This window comes from Neopelma chrysocephalum, unplaced genomic scaffold (genome assembly GCF_003984885.1).
Source record: "Neopelma chrysocephalum unplaced genomic scaffold, ASM398488v2 Primary Assembly neopelma1_96246, whole genome shotgun sequence".
NCBI classification, from domain to species: domain Eukaryota; kingdom Metazoa; phylum Chordata; class Aves; order Passeriformes; family Pipridae; genus Neopelma; species Neopelma chrysocephalum.
In genome coordinates, this window is record NW_020924895.1 from 233,973 (window position 1) to 257,208 (window position 23,236).

The 23,236-nt window shown below is 38.0% G+C and overlaps 1 protein-coding gene across 3 annotated transcripts in view; it reads right to left on the reverse strand.

Annotated features, from left to right (window-relative positions):
* Positions 1–23,236, reverse strand: part of LOC113981194 (E3 ubiquitin-protein ligase KCMF1) — a 51,519-nt gene that overhangs the window by 13,009 nt on the left and 15,274 nt on the right. For all 3 annotated transcript variants that reach the window (XM_027708457.1, XM_027708455.1, XM_027708456.1), the window contains 3 exons: positions 15,646–15,813; positions 6,671–6,810; positions 524–625 (listed from right to left, as the gene is read on the reverse strand). In XM_027708457.1, the coding sequence (XP_027564258.1) occupies positions 524–625; positions 6,671–6,810; positions 15,646–15,676 (273 nt within the window). In that variant the 5' untranslated portion in view covers positions 15,677–15,813. The remainder of the gene's footprint in view (positions 1–523; positions 626–6,670; positions 6,811–15,645; positions 15,814–23,236) is intronic.

Below are 23,236 nucleotides of genomic sequence, written 5' to 3' on the forward strand. Positions count from 1 at the left end.
TAAATCTGCATAACTGGCTGCTAAGGTAACTGAAAGACAGCATACTATTTCCCAAATATTTACAAATTATCAGTAACACTATGAAATTACATTATTAAACGACTGTGTTAAAATCAGTTAAGAAAGTTTAAAATCTTCTGTCAAAACCAGCTAAGCTTGAATCATCTTGATGCCATAAATACACACAAGCACACTACTGAATCTTGATACACAATATAGCATCAAGAGTAATGATCAGGCATGATAAACCACAGTGCAAGTAGGAAAACCTCTCTGTGTTGAAGTTCTTTCTGCTGTTAGAGCAAAAAGCATTCTCAAGTATACCTACAGTCTGTGCACAGTCTGGCATTTATACTTTTTTAGACTAGCAAATGAACCTGTTTATTTTTGACATACAATATGTTTACCAACCTAAATTTCACGAAAATCAAAATATGCCCCTTTGACTATAAAAATCAAACCAAGTCATCACGGCTGCTAGGTGAGACAGTCTAGCTTCTTTGCCTCAACTTGGAAAGGATATTAAATCTCTAGGAGCTCTGTGTTCCAGTGTAAGATGAGCTGCAAAGTCATCTGTTACGTGATTTGGATCCCCTCCAGGTAATGCTGCGCATATTGGACAAATCTGAAATGACAAAGCAAGAAAAAAACTCCAACTTTATAAAGTTTACAAAATAGAACTTATACCATTGAGTCAAACATCCTATGCTTTTAAAATCACATTCTAGGTATTCACAAACACCTGGATATCAACATATTCCAACAAACCCAGAAAATGTACTGAATTGCAGATATTAATTTAGTCATATTTTACTTCATGATTTTCAGAACACTATGAAAACTAGAGTTTCAGTGTCTTGAAAAACAGTATTTGTATGCCAATTCTGCCACAGACTGAAGTCTAGTTACACAGGAATGCTATTTGCCTGCTTGACACTCATCTCAGCAGAGGCATCAATGAAACTACCCATAAGTATTGGCTAAGTAGTGGTTGGATGGTTTTGTTTTGTTTTTAAACCAAAGTACACATTAACTAGGCAGACAAACTCTACTATTACAATTGCCATAATTATGACTTCCTTTTGAATGACTCCACAAACAGCTTGAAAACCATCTTCCATTTTTTTTACAGTAGCTGGGATGGAACATAAACCTCTTGTTCCCAGTGCTCTTCATACTTATACCCAAGCTGTTGACAGCAGATCTCAAAGACCAAGGGCATTAAGAACACCTACAGAACAGTGCACACGTCTGTCTTACTCTCATGAGGTGAGAACGAAGTCTTGAAGAAAGTTTACTGTAAAATCTCACCTGCTTTCAACAGCAACTGCTGCATCTAATGCCACTTTCATTTTAGGAGCCAGTTCTGAGCAGAAAACCAGGCATTTTAAAAGCTTTTTTTGCTACAACCTCTCCCCCCTTATTTTCCATGTTTAGCATTTGTCTTCATAGATTTTTCACCACTACAGAAGCAAATAAGTGGACACACTACAGGGCACAACATATCACAGCATAATATAATAAATCCTCAACTAAGCCAACATATCATACAGCTACCCTGTAGGGATATAGGAATGGATGTGTATTGGACAGATGGTTCTAAAGTCCATAAACTTCATTACAGCTGCCTAATCTTCAAGAACGTGTTTCATACCAAGAGAATGCAATACCTTCAAAGCAATCTTTTTTCATTTAACCTACTCTGAGGAAGCAGAAACCCAACTCATGAAAAACAACACACTCCTGAAAGTAGCAAAGCAAAAGAAAGTTCTTTGCTAGTAGGACAAAGGCGTCATAAAACTGCACATATTTGCCCAAAGAGAATCAGTCCTCAGAAAAACACCAGCTAAGAAAAAGTTATAAGGAACAATGAGAAGGAAGGAATCAAAGTATCCCAACCCTAATTCTAAACGTCAACTCAACTTTCAAGAACTCTAACCAGGAAAATTTACTAAAGAGCTGTTACACACAAACACCAATTTAGTTAAGCACAACAAAGACTGCTGCATCACTGTTAAAGTGTGACACAACTAAGAATCATTATTAACTAGAACAAGCATGAACAAATGCTGCACTCAGAAGTTTCTCTTGAATTTATGAGCATTTGTATTAAGAAATCACCATGCTATCCTGAATGATGACTCCGAAGTCCTAAGTCAAATATACTCACCGAACACCTGCCAGTACTTGCCTATTCATGTGCAAGGCGACCACTTTAAGTGACAGCATTTCTGTAATCTCAACAAGAGTTACTGTGATCCTTGAGAATGAATCAGGGACCATTCAAACTGTCTCAGATCGTCCATTTCATTACCTCAAGAAAAGCTCTCCTCAATTTTATCAACAAAGTATCAACAGCCTAGTCCTTGAAGTTCAGGTACAAGTAGCCTAGTCACTGCCTTGCTAAAGGTGAGAAAGCTGATGCAGCGCAATGTAATAGTAGAAAACTTGCATCTCTGTTCTGAAACGAGACTCAGAGACCACATTTGATGAAGTCTCCTAAAATTTTTGTATTTACAATGCTCGTAGACTTACACTGCATCTGATTTGGAACAGTCCAACTAACCTGAAATCCAACACCAACAAGGGTGACATTACAGTGGTTGTTTACTATAGGCCACTTAACCAGGAAGAACAATCAATCAGGCAGGTCCTCTAGAGACATATAGCAGCAGCCTCACACTTGTAGAACCTGGTCGTCATGGGGCACTTCAGCCACCCCAGTATCTTATTGGAAGGACAACACAGCATGACTGTAATCCAGGAGGTTTCTGGATTGCTCTCATGGTAACTTCCAAGCGACAGAGGAGCCAACGACCAGAGGTGCTATGCTGGACTTCATACTCACCAACAAGAAGGGCTAATTCAGGATGTGAAGGTCATAGGCAGCCTTGGCTGCAGCGACCTTGGTGCAATTTGAAATTCTGAGGGCAGGTAGGAAGACGAAAAAAAAATCTCACAACTCTGGACCTCAGCAATAAGACTGGAGAGTAGAGGGGCCTGAAGAAAGCTTGTTAATATTCTAGGATCATCCCTTCCACGCTAAAGAGTTCTCCATCCCAATGAATATGAAGTCAGGTAAAAATGCCAAAAGGCCTACATGGATGATAAAGACACTCCGTGCCAAACTCAAACACAAAAGAGAACATACAGAGGTCATTCTTCTAGGATGACTTTGGAGGAATACATAAGCATTATCTGAGCATCACAGGGCAACAAAAGGAAAGCTAAAGCCCAAATCAAATTGAAACTGCAATATCCAAGGCAACAAAGTCTTCTAGAAGTGCATAGGAAACAAAAGCACAATGTGGGCCCATTGCTCAAAAGATGAGGGGGGTGGTTTACACAGGACACAAAAGAGGCTGAAGTAGTGAACAACTCCTTTGCCTCCATCTTCACTGGCAAAACTGGTCTTCAGGAACTCCAGGCCCCAGACACCAGTGGGAAGTCTGGAACAGTGAAGACATTCCTCTGCTGGAAGAGGATTAATTTGCAGAATACTTAAGTGAACTGGACATAATGAAGTCCGCAGGGATGCACCAACAAGTGCTGAGGGAGCTGGCAGATGCTATTGGGAGGGTAATCTCAATAACCTTTGAACAATCACGGTGACTGGAGTAAAGCAAGCGTCACTCCTATCTTAAAGAAGGGAAAGTAGGAGGACTTGAGGAACTACAGGCTGGTCAGCTTTCCTTGATCCTATGGAGTTAATGGAGACCATTTCCAGGCATATTGAAGACAAGGAAATCATCAAGAATAGTCAGCATGGCTTCATGCAGGGGAAGGCATGCTTGACCAACTTCATAAACCTTCTATGATGAAGCGGCTGGCCTGGTAGATGACTGAAGAGCTGGGGTATTGTCTACCTGAACTTCAAGAAAGACTTCTGACACTGTCTCTCACAGGATTCTCAAAGACAAGCTGTGGATACACAGGGTGAATAAGCAGACAGTGAGGTGGAGTGAAAACTATCTCAATGGGAGGAATGGCTGATATGCTGAGAGCTGTGCTGGCATTTACAGGGACCTCAAAAAGCTGAAGAAATGGGCCAATGGGAACCTCACGAAGGGGGAAGTACAAGTCCTGCAGCTGGGGAAGAACAACCCCAGGAACCAGCACACACTGGAGGCCAGTCATCTGGAACATGGCTCTGCAGGAAAGGACCTGGGGGTCCTGGTGGACCATGATCCAGCAGTGTGCTCTCGTGGCAAGAAAAGCTAGTGGTGTCCTGGGCTGCATCAGAAAAAGTGTTGCCAGCAGGTTGAGTGTGGTGATCTTTTGCCTTCATCCAGTACAGGTGAGGCTACACCTGGGGTACTGTGCCCAGCTCTCAGCTCCACATACATGAGAGACATGCATACACTGAAGAGAGCTCAGCAGAAGGCTACAAGGATGATTTCAGGAATGGAGCATCTCTCCTGTGAGGAAAGGCTGAGAAAGATGGGACTGTTCAGCCTGGAGAAGGGACTGTTCAGCCTGGAGAAGATCTCTCTCAAGGGGAGATCTTACAAATGTACACGAATACCTGAAGGGAGCCTGAAAGGATGATGAACCCAGGCAGCAATAGAACCAGAGACACTGAGCACAAACTGAAACACAGGAGGTTCCTTGTGAACATCAGGAAACACTTTTTCATTGTGAGGGTCACTGAGCATTGGTGCATGTTGCCTAGAGAGGCTGCGGAGTCACTGTCCTCAGTGTATTAAAAATTGCCTGAACATGGTCCTGGACAATCACCTGTAGGTGGCCCTGCTCAAGTGACCTCAGTGACGCCCAGAGATCCCTTTCAACATCAGTCAGTCTGTGATTCCTGCCCATAAATACCTAACATTGCTGTACATACCTGAGAAAAATCAGAAGAAAGCAAACTTCTTACCTGCACCACTCCGAACATAAAAATGGAAACATTTAATTGAGCAAAAATTGCTTGGCTTACTCTTTGAAACATTGTGTATAGGGGTGGGGCTATAAGTGACTATCCCTGTAAACTTCTCTAAAGGTTTAAACATATCTAACATAAAACACATCTTTGGATAGACACAGATACTACAATGACTACAAGCTCACTATCCAAACACAAACAATTGTCTGAAAATCTACAACCACGAACATTTAGAATCCATAATATTCTCCTCTTTAGTAATCTTGTAGCCTTTCACTGTCTCAGTAAGGCTACAGCACCCAAGTAGTTTGATGTCTATGCACACTAAACATTAATCATAAAAGCTAGATTCAAAACTCAGCACAGAGACAATTGCATTCAAGGATTAAGTTGTCCTTTATCAGTGTTTGGAACAAAGATATAGCAGTGTTGCAGATTGATGCACAAAAAGTGGGGGTTTTTTTTACAAATACAACTCTTTCAGGATTCACTGGACTAGCAGGTGTCCAAAATCATAAATTTAGGCTTTAGTTATTAGTTCAGAACTAGTGCTGAGTTCTAGGAAGTCACAGCTGCAAACAAGGCCGCGTCAAATTTAAAAACCTGGGATCTGTGAACATTTCTGTGTCAGGAACATATCACTGACACCAAGTGGTGCAAATCAGAATTGCAATACTAAGCCACTAAACCAAATAAAGTCTCCAAATGTGGAACTCTGAATGCTTGATGCTATGTTTGAAAGTTGCAAAGTTTAAGAAAAACTCAAGGAGATTACAAAAATCGCAGTGTGTCGCTGAGTTAAATAATGATCCTACGGTCCAGCTGATTGTGCAATAAACTGTTCAACTTCCTATGTTTTTAAGAAAGATCAGGACACCTTTGAGTCTCCAAAAAAGTGAACAAACAGCCTTTCATATTACCCCTTCGCCCAAGTTCCATAATAGGCTTGGAGAGAAATAATTCATTTTCTTCCACAGTTTTCCTTGAAAGTTAAGAAAAGTACAAGATTAGAATAGCAAACCTACTTATAATTAATTTCTTCATAATGCATTAGCAATGAGTAATACACTCCAAGCATCGCTTTTTTTCTAGGAATCTCTGGCTAAACAGTTCACCAGAGAACAACACCCTGCATGTCATTCTGCTAAAACAGCTTCTCCTTCTCCCAAGGTCAATCAAGATAGCAGGAGCTAACACCTCTGATTGAAGTATTTCTGTTGACACTTGTTTAAGATGTGCATTTTTAACACATCAAGTGTCCTAATGGTAAGGGAGGGGGAAAAACCTCCCACTTTGACAATAATAGTTTTAAAAGAATGGTAAAATCCCACTTCATAAAAATATCAGGTCCATTAAAATAGTTACCTGAAAAACACACCAAACTCTTTGCATGTCTTTCTCTCTCTTACAGTTACAAAAGACTGGCATAGCTATAAGCTTCCAGGACAGTTACATACTGGTTTTGAAAAGGGAGACACAACTAGACAGAATAACAATAAGCACTTTCAAAAACTGTGTCTTACAGAATAATGATCTCCTGTTTACAGCAGCCATTCCATCAGGACAACAAAACAAAAACCATAAAAGAAGTAAGCAAGCTCACTGTATTATGATACCCATAAATCATAGAATTTTGATGTCACTGTCAAGTGTAGCTACATCTTCTGACAAAACATTTAAATGAATACGTGCCTCAAGAGAGAAAAAGAACAGAAGGATAACAGTTTTTTGGAAAAGATACTATTTTAAATATATTTCCACCACAAAAGCAATTCTGAAGCTTCTCACCACTTCTGTTGATGTTTCTGCATGCTCAGAAGTAACATGTTCTTGAAGAGATGTTTCCGTATAACCCATTTTCCCACAATAAGGACAAGTAAAAGACTGTGGCTGCTCTACCGAGAAAGCTTCTCCACCATAGTACAAATCTGAAACAGAAAGCATTTAAATGGGGGTTACTTCAAAGCTGCATCATCATTTATTTTGTTTGCATCAACCTCTCTTTATAAATGTACTTCACTGTAATCACTCCCAAGTTAATCTGGCATGTCATTGAAATGGCTACATTCAAGAAATGTTCAGGTACTGATGACGAAAATCAGAGACTACATTTTGTTTTCATTAGTACACATAAGATAGTTTTCTAATATTCATTAGGAACAAGGACTTCTATCACGATGCTGCCAATATTGCCAAACTTCCACTTTTCCACCACTACTCTTATCCCATGTACTGGCTCAGCCATGGTATTTTTGAATCATGAGATTTCAAAAGCTGAACTCTCGGCAATAGCTCAAATTTAGATTACAATTTAAAAGTCCTCAGTGATACCATATGTCAATATTTATGCCACAGCTGAGCCACTCCTTCGCAGTAAGTAGTTCTGGAAACGTCTCAAATATATAACATAAAAGTTTGATAGTGAAAAAGGAATCTGATTATCTGTTACACAATGGTTACAACTTTGAGGTGTGTTAAATGTGAGCACTTTTGTACTACTTATGAAAAGTAGGCACTTTTAAGTTGCTAATGCAGAAGTTCGCCAACCGTAACACGAAAATTTATCAAACCATGCAATAAGAGAATGCTTTCATCTCCCATCCTCTCAGGTATTATATGTTCTATAGGAAACACGACTAAGCTTCACATTCACATAATAAAAACAAAATATGTGGTTTTTTCCACCAACTAATTTAAAATCTTTTCACTGACATTTTTTTCTAGGACTCATTGATAAGTAACAGAAAAATACTTTCATAATATTATGGATCTCCTGCTATAAATTAAAAATTGGACATACTTGAACAGATACTAGAACTCATGTTCTTCACGACCTGTCCTTGCCTAATACCCTGTAAATCCATGGGAAGAACCAGTGAAGCTAGGAAGAAAAAGGTCTACCTTCCCATATTTGCAGGAGAAGTTGCTGGCTAACACTTAAATGTACCATATTCAACTGAGGATGACAAGACCACCAGACTGGAAAAAAACTTCTTATAAAACTCTTAAATCTGCTTGTTTCATTTATAAATTAAATATGAATCAGCTTTAGAGTGTGTTCTGAATGTTCAAAAATAGGAACAACAACAGCATACTCCTCCTTTTTGCACTATCTGTTGTTCTCATCCATTACTCACAGTAAGCATATGTTTATCTTTTGACTTGAGTAGTTTCTCTAAAATTATGATGCACATATATTGCAGGTGTTGACCCGTCTTGCTTCAGTCTTCCATTCTCCTCTTGTTTACACAATATGCAATAGAGGCTGATGCAAAAATTAAGTTGATCCAAGACTGAGGTGTTATGGAGACTGTTTCAGATAACATATGAACGTAATTCACAAGACTTCAAGATTTTGGAACTCCTAACCAGTGTGAGCTCAGTACATCTTTGACCAAGTACTCCTCTGGAAGTTTCTCCAGGAATCACACTTCCCTTCTGATGTACCCAAAAAACCCGAGCGTGGGTAAAAAACATTACCAATGTGCTGCAGTGTAATCAAACACAAAGAATTTATATATGTCATGGTTTCAAATGAGGAAAGTAAGAACAAGGTTTATGTGGGACAAAGTCCTAAGCGGTCATTAAAATGGTCTCTAAATAGATCAGTCATACAGATTCTGGAACAGATAGTCTTTCAGAAAAATGTACCTGTAAACCAAGGGACTGAAATGATGGTTGTTTTTTAAACAGATAACTACAAAATGCTTTACTGATGATGGATGAAAATCCTCCTTGCAATTATATAATGAAAAATTACAATTAAAGCAGGTCACTACCCAAGTTATTACAGTATACAGCAAAAAAGAAAGCTTTAAAAGCATTTTTATTTCCACAGTGTCATTGCACAGAGTAAATGCAAACTTCTGTTTTCACTTTTTCCAGTGTCCCAAAGATACAAGAGAGCTGGAACTTAAATAAAGATACTGGGAACAAAGTAAGTAAGATGGCCAAACTTTTGATCCCAAACAACACATGCAAGCACTGTATTGTTCTCTGAAACTCAATAACTGAACAAGAATTTCTGCAAAAAAATTCTGCATACCTTTGGGAACACAAAAACACCAGTCAGTCACAAACACATCCAAAGCCAACCACAGTTTGTTCAGCTGATCCTCTGATTTCACTTAAGCTTTGCTATGACCTTTGTGATGGTGCTTAAATACCTACTTACTGATTGGAAAACTGAAAATCTCCATCACTGCAAACACATACACACAAGAACACCAAGTCAAATTTTCCTCTAAGGACCCTTTCCAGCTGAGCAGTTTAACTTCAGGGAATTTTCTGAGTCCTGGTATTTTATATACTGGTATGGATAAAACATGAAGATTATGACTCAAAGGAGCAAATCATCTTACTGTTTAAAGACTTTGCACAGAAAAGAAACTTTTGCATTTACTATCTAAAAACAAACAAAAAAAATCCCTTAAAATCATCAGTGGTCTAAAACCCTCTACCTATAAAACTCCCTGGATGAATGAATATAATTGTTTTCAAGTAAGGCAGCAGTACCAGCTCCAACTTCCCTGGAGCTGAGCAAAGGGCCCAGGGCCACAACCCATCTGAAGAGAGTTGTAAATGGATGAGCAGGCACATAAGCACATAAAAGTATCTTTTCCTTAGATACACTGTTAGCTCAACCCAGATGTCAATAAGTCCAGCAGTACACATTGTTCTATCACAGAGGGGGGAGGTTTACACGAGTGCTGTCAAATTCTGTGCTGGTCCTTGTTTTTAGAGAAAATGAAACAAAACATTTATTCAACAAAAAAATAAAAATGTGAGTTCTTTCCAGTCTCGCGATTATACCTCTGTGTGTTCTCCTACTCATACCTCCTTTCCCTTCTTTCTCGTAATACACATCAAACATACACAGGCACAAGACAAATAAACATGCCTTCATCTGGAAAAAAAATATTAAGAAATGCACCTGTAGAAGTTAAAACAGTCACGGGCAAATCCGAATATTTTTCCTTTGTAAGTTTATACTTCCCTATTTTTTCCCCCCCCTCAACTTTAATCTCTCTCCATCTCTTACAATCCAAATCTATCCCTTTTCTAATCTGAAATACGGATCACCAGATAAGTTTTCCTTTAAAGTAAAATCTAAATTAGAATAAAAAAGAGGCTGGTAATTAGCAGATATCATGAATCTTTGAGTCTGTTTTTTGTGCTGAAGGTATTAAATGGCTATTTCCCCATCTGTTTTGTTTTTTCAAGTACATAAAAAAATCCTAAAACTTACGAACAATCATGTTCTTGACTAATTGCTAATGAAGATCCTAACAATTAGAGGTCATAAGGGAAAAAATGAAAATGCCATGCCTCCACGGCTGCAGAAGTGAGGCAACCTACAACTGTGTTACTGTTTTCATTTACAAATCTATCAGTGTTAGAATGCAATGTGCCTATGATCAAAGAATTATCCCTTCTGGCCACAAAGAAACCTTTCAGATGTTAAATTTTGGTTCTTTCCAAAGACAGAAGCAGGAGTCCACGACTCTTCAAACTCCTCTGGACCTCTAAAGCCCTCTGTTCAAAGCTAGGAAGACTTAGAGGTTACTTAGCAAGGAGAAAACCAGACTCAATCGCAACCCTCTAGGAGAAGATTTGTTACCCATATCGCTTATTGGTGAGGGGGAGAATACAAAGGAGTAGAAGGATCAAAATACTTTCTGACAAGGACCCAACAAACGTTTATGAAGTCAGATTTCAAACACCACAGTGTTTAGACATTATAGCTTTTCCTGGGAGGGGAAAAAACCAACCAAGAAACAATTCAAATTTAATGTGAAAATTCAACCAAAATTATAAGCAGTTTTGCTTTTTTATCCATCTATAGCTACAAAAGTTACATGTATATTTAATATTTAACTCTAAGTAGCACGTTCTCAAAATTGGCAGGAAGTTAGTAATGAAACAAAAGTACTGTAGGATTCCTTGGATAAAAATCTATCTTTCAAAGAGATGTCTGATTCAGGATTACATTTATAACAGCTTGTCTTTTCTGTTAAGACATAATTCTTTACAAGGGTACATGGCCAAAAGGAATTTTAGTTTCATTTCTCTTTATATGAGTAATGCAATTTCAATGTGATATAGATGTACAGACAAAAATATCAGTATTATACAAGTTGCAGTGTATTTATTTGAATTTTTTTTCAACGTTTGAAGAGACCAAATGGTGGCAACACATCACACTTAACAGAACAAAGTATACATATTCCTGTATCACTGATGAAGCAGCCTTATTATTCTAGACAGTATTACCCTCAAAGCTGCTCCGAAGTTCCCTTCCAAACAAACTATACACAATATACACATTTAGCAAACAGATTTTATTCTAGCAGGTGAAAAAAAAACCCCTAAATTACCTCATGCTGAATTCTGGTGAATCCAGTCAGATCCCACACCACACGTTATCAAGGTACCCATTATTTAATCGGCTCCCTCTGCCTAAGAATCAGGAACAAAAGGTGGCAGGATCTTCTGTCACACAAACACCTGAGCTGACAAGTGAAGGTACTTCTGAACTAAGATTGGTTTTGGACTTTGATGAAAGCCACACAGTATGATTTTGGCAGAGGATTCTACTAACAATTTGTATTACTTTCTCTGTCAGTATAACCTCTTCAAAATGATGCAGTAATGTGCAAGCCACATGCTTAGACCCTAAAACATCCTAACAGCTTAGAATTCTTTTTTAGAAAAAGAAAACTAGGAAATTTGCTCTGAACTTCTCCATTGTCCTGACAAACTGTCCTACAAAGAGCACAACAGTACAATGACTGCCTGGTAAGCACATTCCTGTTCTCTACACAGGCCTATTGCAATGCTACTCTCTGACCCCTCTGAAATAAACTAATTGGATTTGTACTTTAAAGGCCACTTGTCATTACATGTGAGACTTCATATTTTATTTTAAGCTCTGTCCCTGTTACAGCAGCATATTACTCTTGTGCTGGTTAAAGCATTTTTTCCAGTAAGTCTTGTGGGGGCTCAGGAACAACAGCACTGGCGTTGTTCTGGATCCCATCTTGCTTCAGAATTAATACTGGGTCATACACTGACTCCTGAAAGACAAATACGGCAACCAGATGGTACAAGACTAAAGAGGCATAGCCAGAAAACAGTGGGGCTTTTTTCTTCTTTTCAGTGTTCTCATACGGGCTTCTATATTAGTCCCAGTCTCAGAGGGAAAAAATAAACCAAAATGTGTCAAGCTGACAACGAAAGCTCTGTCAGAGTACCTGAACAAGTCCATGTCCTTGCAGTATATTCTGTAACGTTACTACAGTACCAGGAACTCTAAAAACTGATCATAATTTTCACAGAGGTAAACAATATGTGAAGTTTTTCTATGCTGAAAGGATCGTCCGTGTGGTTAGCTGTCTACCACAAACCTGAACCTGGTCACAGCCTCAGGCAGAGTACTTACATGAATTCCACAGATATCTGCATATAGAGAGTGATGGCCAGAATGGTGGTGGGAATTAATGGTACAGAGTCTTTTTCATCAGCTGCAGGTGGACGTATTGGGCAAATGACTCATTGATCCCCAAGTTCACTTTTAAAATCAGAAAAACTACACTGATTTCCTCCCAAGTGCTTGCACCAGTTTTGCAATGGAAGGATCTCCGACTCTGCTTCCTTCTCCCTGATAAAATACTCATCTTCCTTTAGCTGTCTAGTTTCCTCTGCACCATCAGCAGAAACTGTAAGTTTACTGCTCTTAAAACAGTTTTCATACCTTTGAAACAAACAGGCCTACAGACAACAGTTTTGAAGTTTGTCAATGGCCAGGTAAGCCACAATTTGCACACCTACCTACACTTACCAGCCTTCCAGTTTGTGTTTCTGGTGACATTCTCCTTATTTAGGAAAACTCCCTACTCACTGTCATACATTAGAAAACACTCTCCTTTCATTTGACTTCCTACATCACCAAGAAGTGACTGAAGACTTCATTACTTCTACGCCTGTGCTGGTTTTGGCTGGGGTAGAGTTAACTTTTTCACAGTGTCCAGTATGGGACTGTTGTTTGGGTTTGTGCTGAACACAGGGTTGAAATGATAATACAGAGATGTACTTGTTATTGCTGAGCAGGGCTTACACAGAGCCAAGGCCTTTTCTGCTTTTCATACTGCCATGCTGGGGAGAAAATTGGGAAAGCATGGGAGGTTGGGAGGAGACACAGCCAGGATCAAACTGACCAAAGGGATATTCCAGACCATGTGACATCATGCTCAGCACATAAAGTGGGGGGGAGAAGGAGCAAGGTGGGGGACGATGTTTGGAGTGATGGTGTTTGTCTTCCACAGTAACCATTACACGTGATGGGGCCCTGCTCTCCTGGAGATGATTGAACACCTGCCTGCCCACGGGAAGCAGTAAATTAATTCTTTATTTTGCTTTGCCTGTGTGTGTGGCCTCAGCTTTCCCCATTAAACTGTCTTTATCTCAATCCACAAGTTTTCTGGCTTTTACCCTTCTGATTCTCTCCCTGATCCTACTGGTGGGGGAGTGAGCGAGCAGCTGTGTGGGGCTTGGCTGCTCGCTGGGATCAAACCAAAACAATGCCATTTAGATTTATGTTGCCAATTTACCCTTGATTATTTTCTTTTCAGCCATTAATATCTACTTCCTTGGTGATTTTTAGTATCCACTAACACAATGATCCTAACAATGCTGAGTCATTCTAGACTGTTTCTACCATTCGTTATTTATTTTCTAACTAAACATTCCTTAGCTCCTAATTTTTTACATGTTCCTCAAAATCACATATCTCCTTGGCTACACAAGGCCCTTTGAAAAGTTACCAGAGTTTCTTTAAGCATCTGCACAATATTGTTTTATGTGTATTCTACAGGGAACTCTAAAATCAAAACATTTTAGGAATGATGTCATAGATCTTCCTGAGCTATAAGGAATACGTTATTTTTAAATATTTCCCGATTCATTCTCCAGTGTATAAGCTTACAACTAGTTACGGGGTGCCATCAGCTTTTTCTGTGGTTCACAGTTGTGTGATGTTCTTGCTTTACAGAGTTAATCAAACCAGAATTCTTACAGCAGAGCTGAGCTGCAGTATTTTCTTTCCTAATACTGGTTCTGTGGGAGCAATGCTTGGATGCCAAGCCATATGAAATTGCTAGACCTTGTTTTCTTATTCTCATTTGGAATATAAGCAGCATAAACACCAAGAGATGCAGAAGTTGCCCTTGGAATCCTATTACCTATTTCAATACTTCACTGTGAACCTTCTTCCACCTCACCATCCATATTCTCCATGCATACTTTAAATAGAAAAAATAACCCCTCTCTGTCCCCACCACATACACACACAAAATGCATTAAGCCAAAAGATATGTTTATCAAATACTTTCACAAGAGAAGTACCCAAGATGCAAAACAAAATATAATTCCTAGTCGTTCTTGGGTTCTGATGACAGGCATTTTTAAAGAAAGTATGGTTTAGAACAAAGTTTTCTCATTGCAGTACACTGAAATCTTTGACAGTTAATATTAGTTTAAGGCTTCATAGCAAGTATGTTTCAGTCTTTTTACCCCTATGATGAGTATTTAATATTTACAGCAATGCTGTCCTTTTAACCCATGTATAATACAGAAAAATGACTGTTGCTAACAGGCTAAGAAGTTTCAACTGTGCATCTCAAACAGTGACCTCGATCCCCAATACTGTACACAGAGGAAAAAAAAAGAAAAAAAAGCCCAACAACAAACATATGCAAGCTAAAATGGGGGCATGTATTTTTAATAATGCACTAAATTATCTCCATTCAAACTCTGGATTCCCAGGGTCTGGATTTCTGAAGTCATGACCAGCCAGTCTAAGGGCAAGCGGAGGTCCAAGAATTGAAAGAAAACTGAAGATATCTTCATATAAGGGTTGTTTTGAGAAACCGCATGTTTTTATACATACCTATTCTCTAAACTTTAAAGCAATCAAGTATAAATTTTATTTCTATTTTAATAAAAAAGATGAAGTACAGGACTACAGCTTCTAAGAAATCATCATATTTAAAGGGTTCAAAAATTAAGTTTACAGTTGGAATCACAAAAAAAAAAAAATTAAAATGCCAGTCCTATGGGCTTAACATCAAAAGAAAATACATGTCCAGCATCAGCAACATCTTAGAGCAGTGGATTGTCACAGAATTATTTTGCAAGTTACAACCTGTGGCAAATACAGTGCAATGGAAACAACAATGGGATAGGAGCCAAGAACAATTATTTTTTATTTTAAATACTGGTAAGGCTTTAGTCAGAAATAATTCTTAAATTAGTAGATTTACAAAGAAGCTCCAAAAAGACTACATACTTTTCCTTGCCACTAATCTCTTATAATCAATACAACCCTTCCTGTACCTACAGTCTCATATAAGCCACCAGTGAATAACCTTCCTGGAAAATCTCACCAGGATTTTTCCTCTTGTAGACCATGGCACTTCCAGTAACAGTCACTGTTATTAAGTAAGTTTATTAGTCTGATAATCTGCTGTTATCAGACCAAAATGAGAAAGTCAAAAATACACACGTGCCAATTAAAAAAAAAAACATAAAGCAGTTCTGTGCTAAAAATCAAAGAAAACATGCCTGTTCATTAGAACACAAGAACCTGGCTCTTATTTCAGTGCACTGATGGGGGAAGTGAGTAATAAGTAGAAACATGAAAATCAGCATTGTGTTTGTAAACACAACAGAGCAGCAAATTGCTAGAGTTTGAAATTATCACTTACCAAAATCTACTCTTGTTAGTATGCACTGCATTGGATGGTCAGTCGTATGTCTTGTTGTCGTTGCACCACTTTCATAACAAGTTGCGCATAGATCGTAATCGTAGCAAATTAAACACTTGTATCGGCGACCTCGAAAGTTTCCTTTTAAACATGCATCACAGCTGACACCTGTGAACAAATAAAATTGCTTTAAGACAGTAACAAAATGCCCTTTTTTTTATGAGGCAGATTTGTTGCTATTGCCTCTCAACAACTAAAAAGAGTCAACCATGTCTGACACGTGCGGCTGACACGGGACTCAATTTTTAAATGCACTTGTGTCTTTAAAAAACATGGCTCTCCCAAAGTCACAATCTCAAATTCTTTAAGTGAAATAAGGGCAAACTCAATCACCTGAAATTATAACGTGTTAAGTCATAAAATATCTTCGGACACACCTTCCTACAGGCACTGTCACCTCTTAGCATTTGCTGGTATTTTGACTATTCAATTAGGAATCTTGGGCCACTTTTAAAAGCTAAGTTGCATAATGGTTGATCAAGAGGAAAAAAACAACAACAAGCAAAACAACCACTGACAAAAATATACTAGCTTTTAAGCCTTTACTTCCACACTTCCTAATATTTTAATTCTGAAGAACACCATAACCATCCCTGACATTATAAGTGGGGTATAAATTAGGTACCATTTTTTCCATTTAAAACAACAGAAAAGAAAGCTAAGGTGTTTTTTGAAGTTAGGCTGCATCAGTTCTCTCCATTCTATTTTTTTCTCAAGCACAACCTTTGCACTGTAAAGCAGTCACACTGCATGTGTGGTCAGAGGAAAGGCTTTTATACCTTCAAAAGGTTTTCATTCTCCTCCATATGGTTTCAGTTCTCTCTGGGTTACCTATTATAGTGCAGAAGTGACATTGTCTTGTAATCTGTGAAGGCCAACACAAACTTCTTTCAACCATGGCAGCAAATTAAGGGTCTTCACAAAAGAAACCAGTGCATACTATTGAAGTAGGATTTTGATCAACATCCTCTTTCGGCATCAGTTAAGAATTGTTCTTCATAGTTTGGTAAAAGCACAGACAACTTTAGAGAAATAAAACTGCCAGAACTAAATAGTCATATTAGCCACCTCCGTATTTTTTTAAGCCTAACTGTCAGAGGACTGGTGTTTAACTACAGAAATTTTTTTTGCCTTTTTTTTTTTAATACTCCACTTTATAGCATCTGAACAGAAGCTTTACAACAAGTAATACAGAAACACATCAGTAAGTAATTTCTTTTTAATATATCCTACTTGTTCAAAACAATTGCATCACTACATCTGGATGAACAGTGAGAAAAATAATTTTATAATTTTTTTACTTTACTTTCTTTACCTACTGGGATAGTTTAAGACATAATCTAATAGTTTCTAATATCTAAGCACAGTACTTTTTTGAATACTGAACCTATTTCTCTATTTGCCTCACTCCATATCTATTCTGCAAGCATCAGTCTACTTGGAATAGCATATTAGAAGAAAATATTTCCAGAATCTTTGTTAATAGCCTCAAAGAACTACATTTTGAAGATGGCCAGATTACCATCTTCAAAATTGTTTTGGGTTTTTCTTGTTTGGTTGGTTTTGGGTTTAAAAAAAAAATAAAAAAATCTTTCTCACTTAAAATTTGCTTTTCTCTGAAGTTTTATCCATTAGCTCTGAAGGATCTTCAACAATCTGGTAATTTGGACACTGAGAGCAACTTAACTTCTGAGAACACTTGCTTGCCAAATCTGTAGACTAAATTTCATTGCTTCAGTTGATTTGTTTGCTTTTTCCCTTCTCCACATAGAGACCCAGAAAATTTTACCTAAGCAGCACACGTATCTTCCCAACAATGCACACTACACACAAAACACTTATCAGTTATTGGCAGCATTGCAAGCCTTTTTGTTGCCTACTAAACTTTCTAGAAAACAGCTGATCAGCAAGTTAGACATCACAGTGAAATAAGCAGACTTATTTAACCTAGAGCCTATGTCAGACACTAACAGCTTTCCAAATGAAGTACTAAGCCATGGTTCTCCAATAAGTCATATTTTTCCCATTCTTTTCCTTTAACCTCAGAAAAGTTGATTTAATGCAGGTGTAAGCCTCTTTGCAACAAACTCCTCCAGTCACACCTTCTCTCAAACATCTACATCATTCCTACTTAAAGACAGACATTTTTAAGTTTCCATTTACATGTTTTCTTTATGTCAGTACTTCTCCATATTATTCCAAACTGCAGCCTCCATATACTATGTGACATTAACTTGGCAGAAATTCAGCCATAAACACAAATCACAACACTTGCAGTGAAAAGGTACCACATCTTCAAATAACAGATGAACTTCACTTCTTATGATCAATTATCAGAACATCTACAATGAATTCAAACAGGAAAAACTATCACTAGCATAACACATCACTTTGGCTGGGGAAGTCAGATTAAGAGAATAACATTTTAGAGACAGTGCACTTTCTACATGTCTCAGGGTTAGTATTTTGCCACAACTATTACATTCTCCCCTTTAAGCAACCAGCTGGCAGCAGGGGATGTGCCAGGTTACTCTTATATCCCTATTTGTAGCAGAGAATGAAAACTGCAAAAGAAAATATGAAATTGAAATTTAGGAGTCAAGCACATGCTTAAATTCCCATACCTCCCCCGGAATCCAGCAGGATCTCTTTTCCACAAATTATATCACTTGTTTTTCCCTTTTTATAACAGTCTGAGCAAAGTCAGGCCTAACAGTTTTTCCTGTTCTTCTTCATGCCTATTATTTGGCTGCCAAAACCTCAACCACCTACCCAACCTGGGATCTGGAAACTGAAATAGCCAAATAATTTCCTCCCACCTTATCTTCTCTACTATAGTAAAAGCTTTGATTTTAGTGTTTCATACTTTAATCTTTACATCAACTGAAATTTCACTCTGCAAAAACCCCAAGTACTCTAAGATAACATATTCTATCTAGCACAGCATGTCTTTCAGTACGTGCCTATCCAACATTTCCCTGCATTTACCTTATATTTGCAACTATAGCAGGTATGTTACAGATTAAAAAAAGTCAGATTAAAATGAATGCATCCATATTAATCACTGGTTTTGAGAAGAAAAAAAACACCTTAGTCTGGAGAGATTCACTTTAAAGCAGGGAACAAATACACACAGCCAAAAGAAGAGCATGAACAATGTGTGACACGGATTTTGATACACTTTTGACTTGCACAAATGTTACTATTGACTTTAAAAAGAATCCTAGAATGAAATCCTATTAACCCCAAACGACTTGCTAGTCAGTAAGAACTTCTGCTTCACCTTTTGCAAAGCATTGACTAGGAATGATACGAGTAAGAAATATCCATTTTAGTTACAGATCACATTTTCACTATCATAGATAATACTGGAGGTGTCCTCAAATTTTCTTCTACTTTGTGACTGCTTTATAAGTCCCAGAATACACTGCATAACATATATCACATCTAATTAAAAATTTTTCTGCTCAATGAAAAGTGTTGTTTTAATGCAACACTGTTCCACCAGAGGACAGCATTGTGCTAAAAGCCTAAGGAGCTTTGGTTTACCTTTAACTGTCAAACTTCACATTCTCCAAGTTTCTTCAGCAGTATTCTCCTGCAATATCAACAGTCTCAATCTCTCCAGCTTCACATTTGGAGTGAAATGAATCAGGAGACACCTAACAGTCCCACTAATAAAATATGTTTTACTCCTTCAGTACAAAATTTCTACTACATTTATGTCAAGTCATCCCACATCTTCATCTAATTCAGGCCCATGACTTCAGCATTTTACTGAATAGTGATTGAAAAAAAAAAAAGAAGCCAAAACAACACTCCTCTCCAACACCTTTCGTATTTTGATCCTGATAGGCAAATATAATTTGATTTTATGACACAGAATTGGTTTTGCTAGGAATTACCTAAAATTAAAGCAACTCCTGGGCTTAATAGACACGCAAAAGGGAGCACATCATCTGATTCCATAATGGAGAGAATAACACTGAAAAAAACATATGGTTCAAATAACTACATATATCAGGACTAATTTGTATTTTCAATTACAAACAAAGCTAAGATATAACTTCAATTAAAGTTTCTTTAATGTCCCAAGCCATTACTGCCTTGGATAGACATCCATTCATAAGAAAGTAAAGATTTTTTCCCTAGCTTGGTCTCCTCAGAAACTAGAGGCAATTAGAATAGCAATGATAATAAAAGACCAGATATCTGACCCAGATAAAAAATTACCTGAGAAACTGTAGAAAATTCAGTTGGGTTTTTTTTTCTCCTATGGAGAACTTTTAGTCAAAGATGAGCTATGCAGAGACACTGAAATAAATTCCAAGCTCAATAACATGAGCTGCTAAACTCTATCAATACTTTGGATGTATTGCTCAATTTTTAGAAATTTCAAAGAAAATGCCATTCACCAGTCACTAGAAAATATTTTAAACACATACAAAGTCTACATCTGAAGTATTCAAACAGTGAAAACACAACAATTAGTTCTCGAGAGCAATATTTAATCTGGTGTATTTAATCTGTATTGCTTTCAGCAATACACCAGAAGACCTTAGTTTCATGGGTAGTTTCAGTAGCTCAGTGTCCAAAAACCAGCCTTCCAGCCTGTAATTCAGATACTGTTTTTAATTCATCAGTGCTCAGAGTGAGGATCACTGAATTTCTTTGATGTCCAACACAAATACAAAATCGGTCTAACAATTTTCATTCTTTTCCAGAATGAAAATGCCACTTACTTTAGAATTTCTTCCTAACTTACATGAGGTACTAAGAGGGTTCACCTTTCCGAAAGACATGCCGAAATACCACTGAACTTCAAGAGACTGGACAAACTTCATGGTTTCTATGTTTCAAAACCCCCAACTAAAGACATGCAAGTGAAAACTAAAAAGTTCTGCTGCCTCTTTTGTGGTACAAAAGGTTGTAACCTGTTTACAGCATTTTATATATACTGAAGATCATAAGTAACACACTACTTTTAAAATGCGTTTGATACATTTCAGCGCAAGATACTCTTTCAGGGGGTTGTTTTCAGGTTTTGTTTGTTTGTTCTCAAATAAATTTGCTTGGCATTAACTACCTGTAGTCTACATGCCACACAGTAAACCCAGACCTTAAGTAACACATTCTATTCAAGCAGTTCACTTGTTTCCAAGACCAAAGATTGGAAAATACATGTTATTTGATAACATTAAAAAAAGGCAATGACAAATGTTTCTTACTTCAATAGCTTCATCTCTTAATGCATACTACTGCCTAATTTGAGAGGTTAAATTCTAGGAACATAAACTTCTGCTGTGTGTGTCAAAATTTCACCAGAAATTCATGCAAACCATAGAACTTTGATTTTTGTTTACTTTTCCTCATGTGTTTACCAAAGCAGATTGTGAAAACAAACACTAAAGACACCTACAACATAGAACAAACTTTACCACCTTTGCAGCTCCAAGTGCTGAACAGAAAATTCATACACCGTACCCTTGAAATAACTAAAAACACTGTCTCCTCACACAGCTTGTGTGCAGCACGGGTAAACAAGGAGTATCTTCGTATAGCAGAGTGCAAGAAGCAACAACCAGACTAGCATGTCTGCAAAAAGAACCAGTAGGACTGAAGTTGCAGGAAGAGATGTTGTTGACTTGGAAATGGAAAAAAAAGGGAGGAGGAAAGGGAGGGAATCAGGTCTATAAAAGGCTTTTGTTTTCTTAACTGCACTCCTCCTTCCTGTCTAGAGTCTGGAGTAGAAACAGACACCTGAATTTGGTCATCTCTCTGTTGTCAACAAATTTCATGATGCCTGATACTCAGAATCACAGAATCATCAAGGTTGGGAGAGACATTTAAGATCACCCAGTCCAACCATCGACCCAGCACCACCACTGTAACCCCACAGCTACTCAACCACACCGCCCAGCACCAGACTGAGATATCTCTTGAACACCTCCAGGGATGGTGACTCCACCACCTCCCTGGGCATCCTATTCCAGTGTCTGACCACTAACAGTGAAAAAAATTTTCTAGTATCTAATCTGATACTCAGCTTAAGGCATGTCCTCTAGTCCTCTCACTATAGACACAGTAGAAAATACCAGTTCCCACCACACTACCTCTTCCTTTCAAGTAGTTGTAGAGAGCAATGAGGCCCCCCAACAAGCCTGCTCTTCTTGAGACGAAATAAACCCAGCTCCACAGCTGTTCCCCATAAGACACATTTTCTAGACCTTTCATGAGCCTTGTTGCCCTTCTCTGGAGTGCTCCAGCATCAAAATGTCCTTTTTAAAGTGAGGGGCCCAAAACTGCACACAATACTTGAGGCACGGCCTCACCAATGGCATGAATAGGGGGACAATCACTGCCCTCATCCTGCTGGCCTGGTGTAGAAACAAAGAATCAAGCAATACACCTGGTCCAGCAAGTCTGAGCCTTGGTCCATGAGCATCAGCCAGCCTGCTGCAAAAAGGAGTTTTTCCACTTTTGCTTTCACATCCCAGGCTGTGGAAGCTACAAACACAACAGTTTCAGTCAATTCTAGTGCTTCAGGAACAAGTCATTAGAAAGCACTGGCAAAACGTGCCCAACACTACGAAGGAATCTGACAGGACCTCTTGTCAAGCAGATTTGGATTTCTTATTAATTACTTGATACTGTCTCACATGTCTCTTATTATTCAATTTAATATAATTTCATTTGACCACCAAAACTATCACAACAAAAAAGCCTGCTGAAGTATTGTAAATACATTAAAGCTAAACAGATTGCAATGAAGCACAGAAACTTTGTAATGTGGCAGCAAAGGAACTGGCACCAAACATGATTTTATTTAACAACTCTGCTAATCTGGAAAACGGTAAACGGCATGTAAATTCTATTAACAGAAAAATACTTAAACTGACGAAGATACAAACAGTGCCAGGGCAAGAAAATAAGAGTAATAGCACAAAGCTACATCCTCTATCTAGGAAAATCAACAGCAAAGTTTCTCATTTAATAGGACCAGACCAGGTTCCTGAGTTTGTTTCAGGACAAAAGAGAGAACAGAAATATACTGCTCAGGTAAGCACCTGCTAAAAGACAAGTGGGCTGGGGGAAAGTACATCACACACAAATGAGTTTTACAGGTGTAAGAAACACGAAGAAACACTAAAACCCTAAAAAGAAGTTAAACAAAATAACTTGTGCTTCTCTGTCAAGCCCTGAAGGAATTAAAGGACGGTTTTCTCAGAAAATAAACCTTTGTGCATTTGGATTAGTGTTATTTATGAAGAGTGGCATAAAACGGGAAAAACACACAAGAAAAACAAGACAGATATCCCATCAGGAATGGGAGTGAACTGAGTAGTACAGCCCACCTGAGCAGAGAAGTAAACACACTTGAAGACTGCTTTTTCTATGACATGTTTCAGGCACATAAGAAAATAAAAATGCAACACCTGGCAGAGGTAAAATACATTAATTTTCCTTGTAAATTCTTACCTTCACAAGAGCCTTAGCAGAAATTAAATTTTTAGGTACACCCTATCCATAG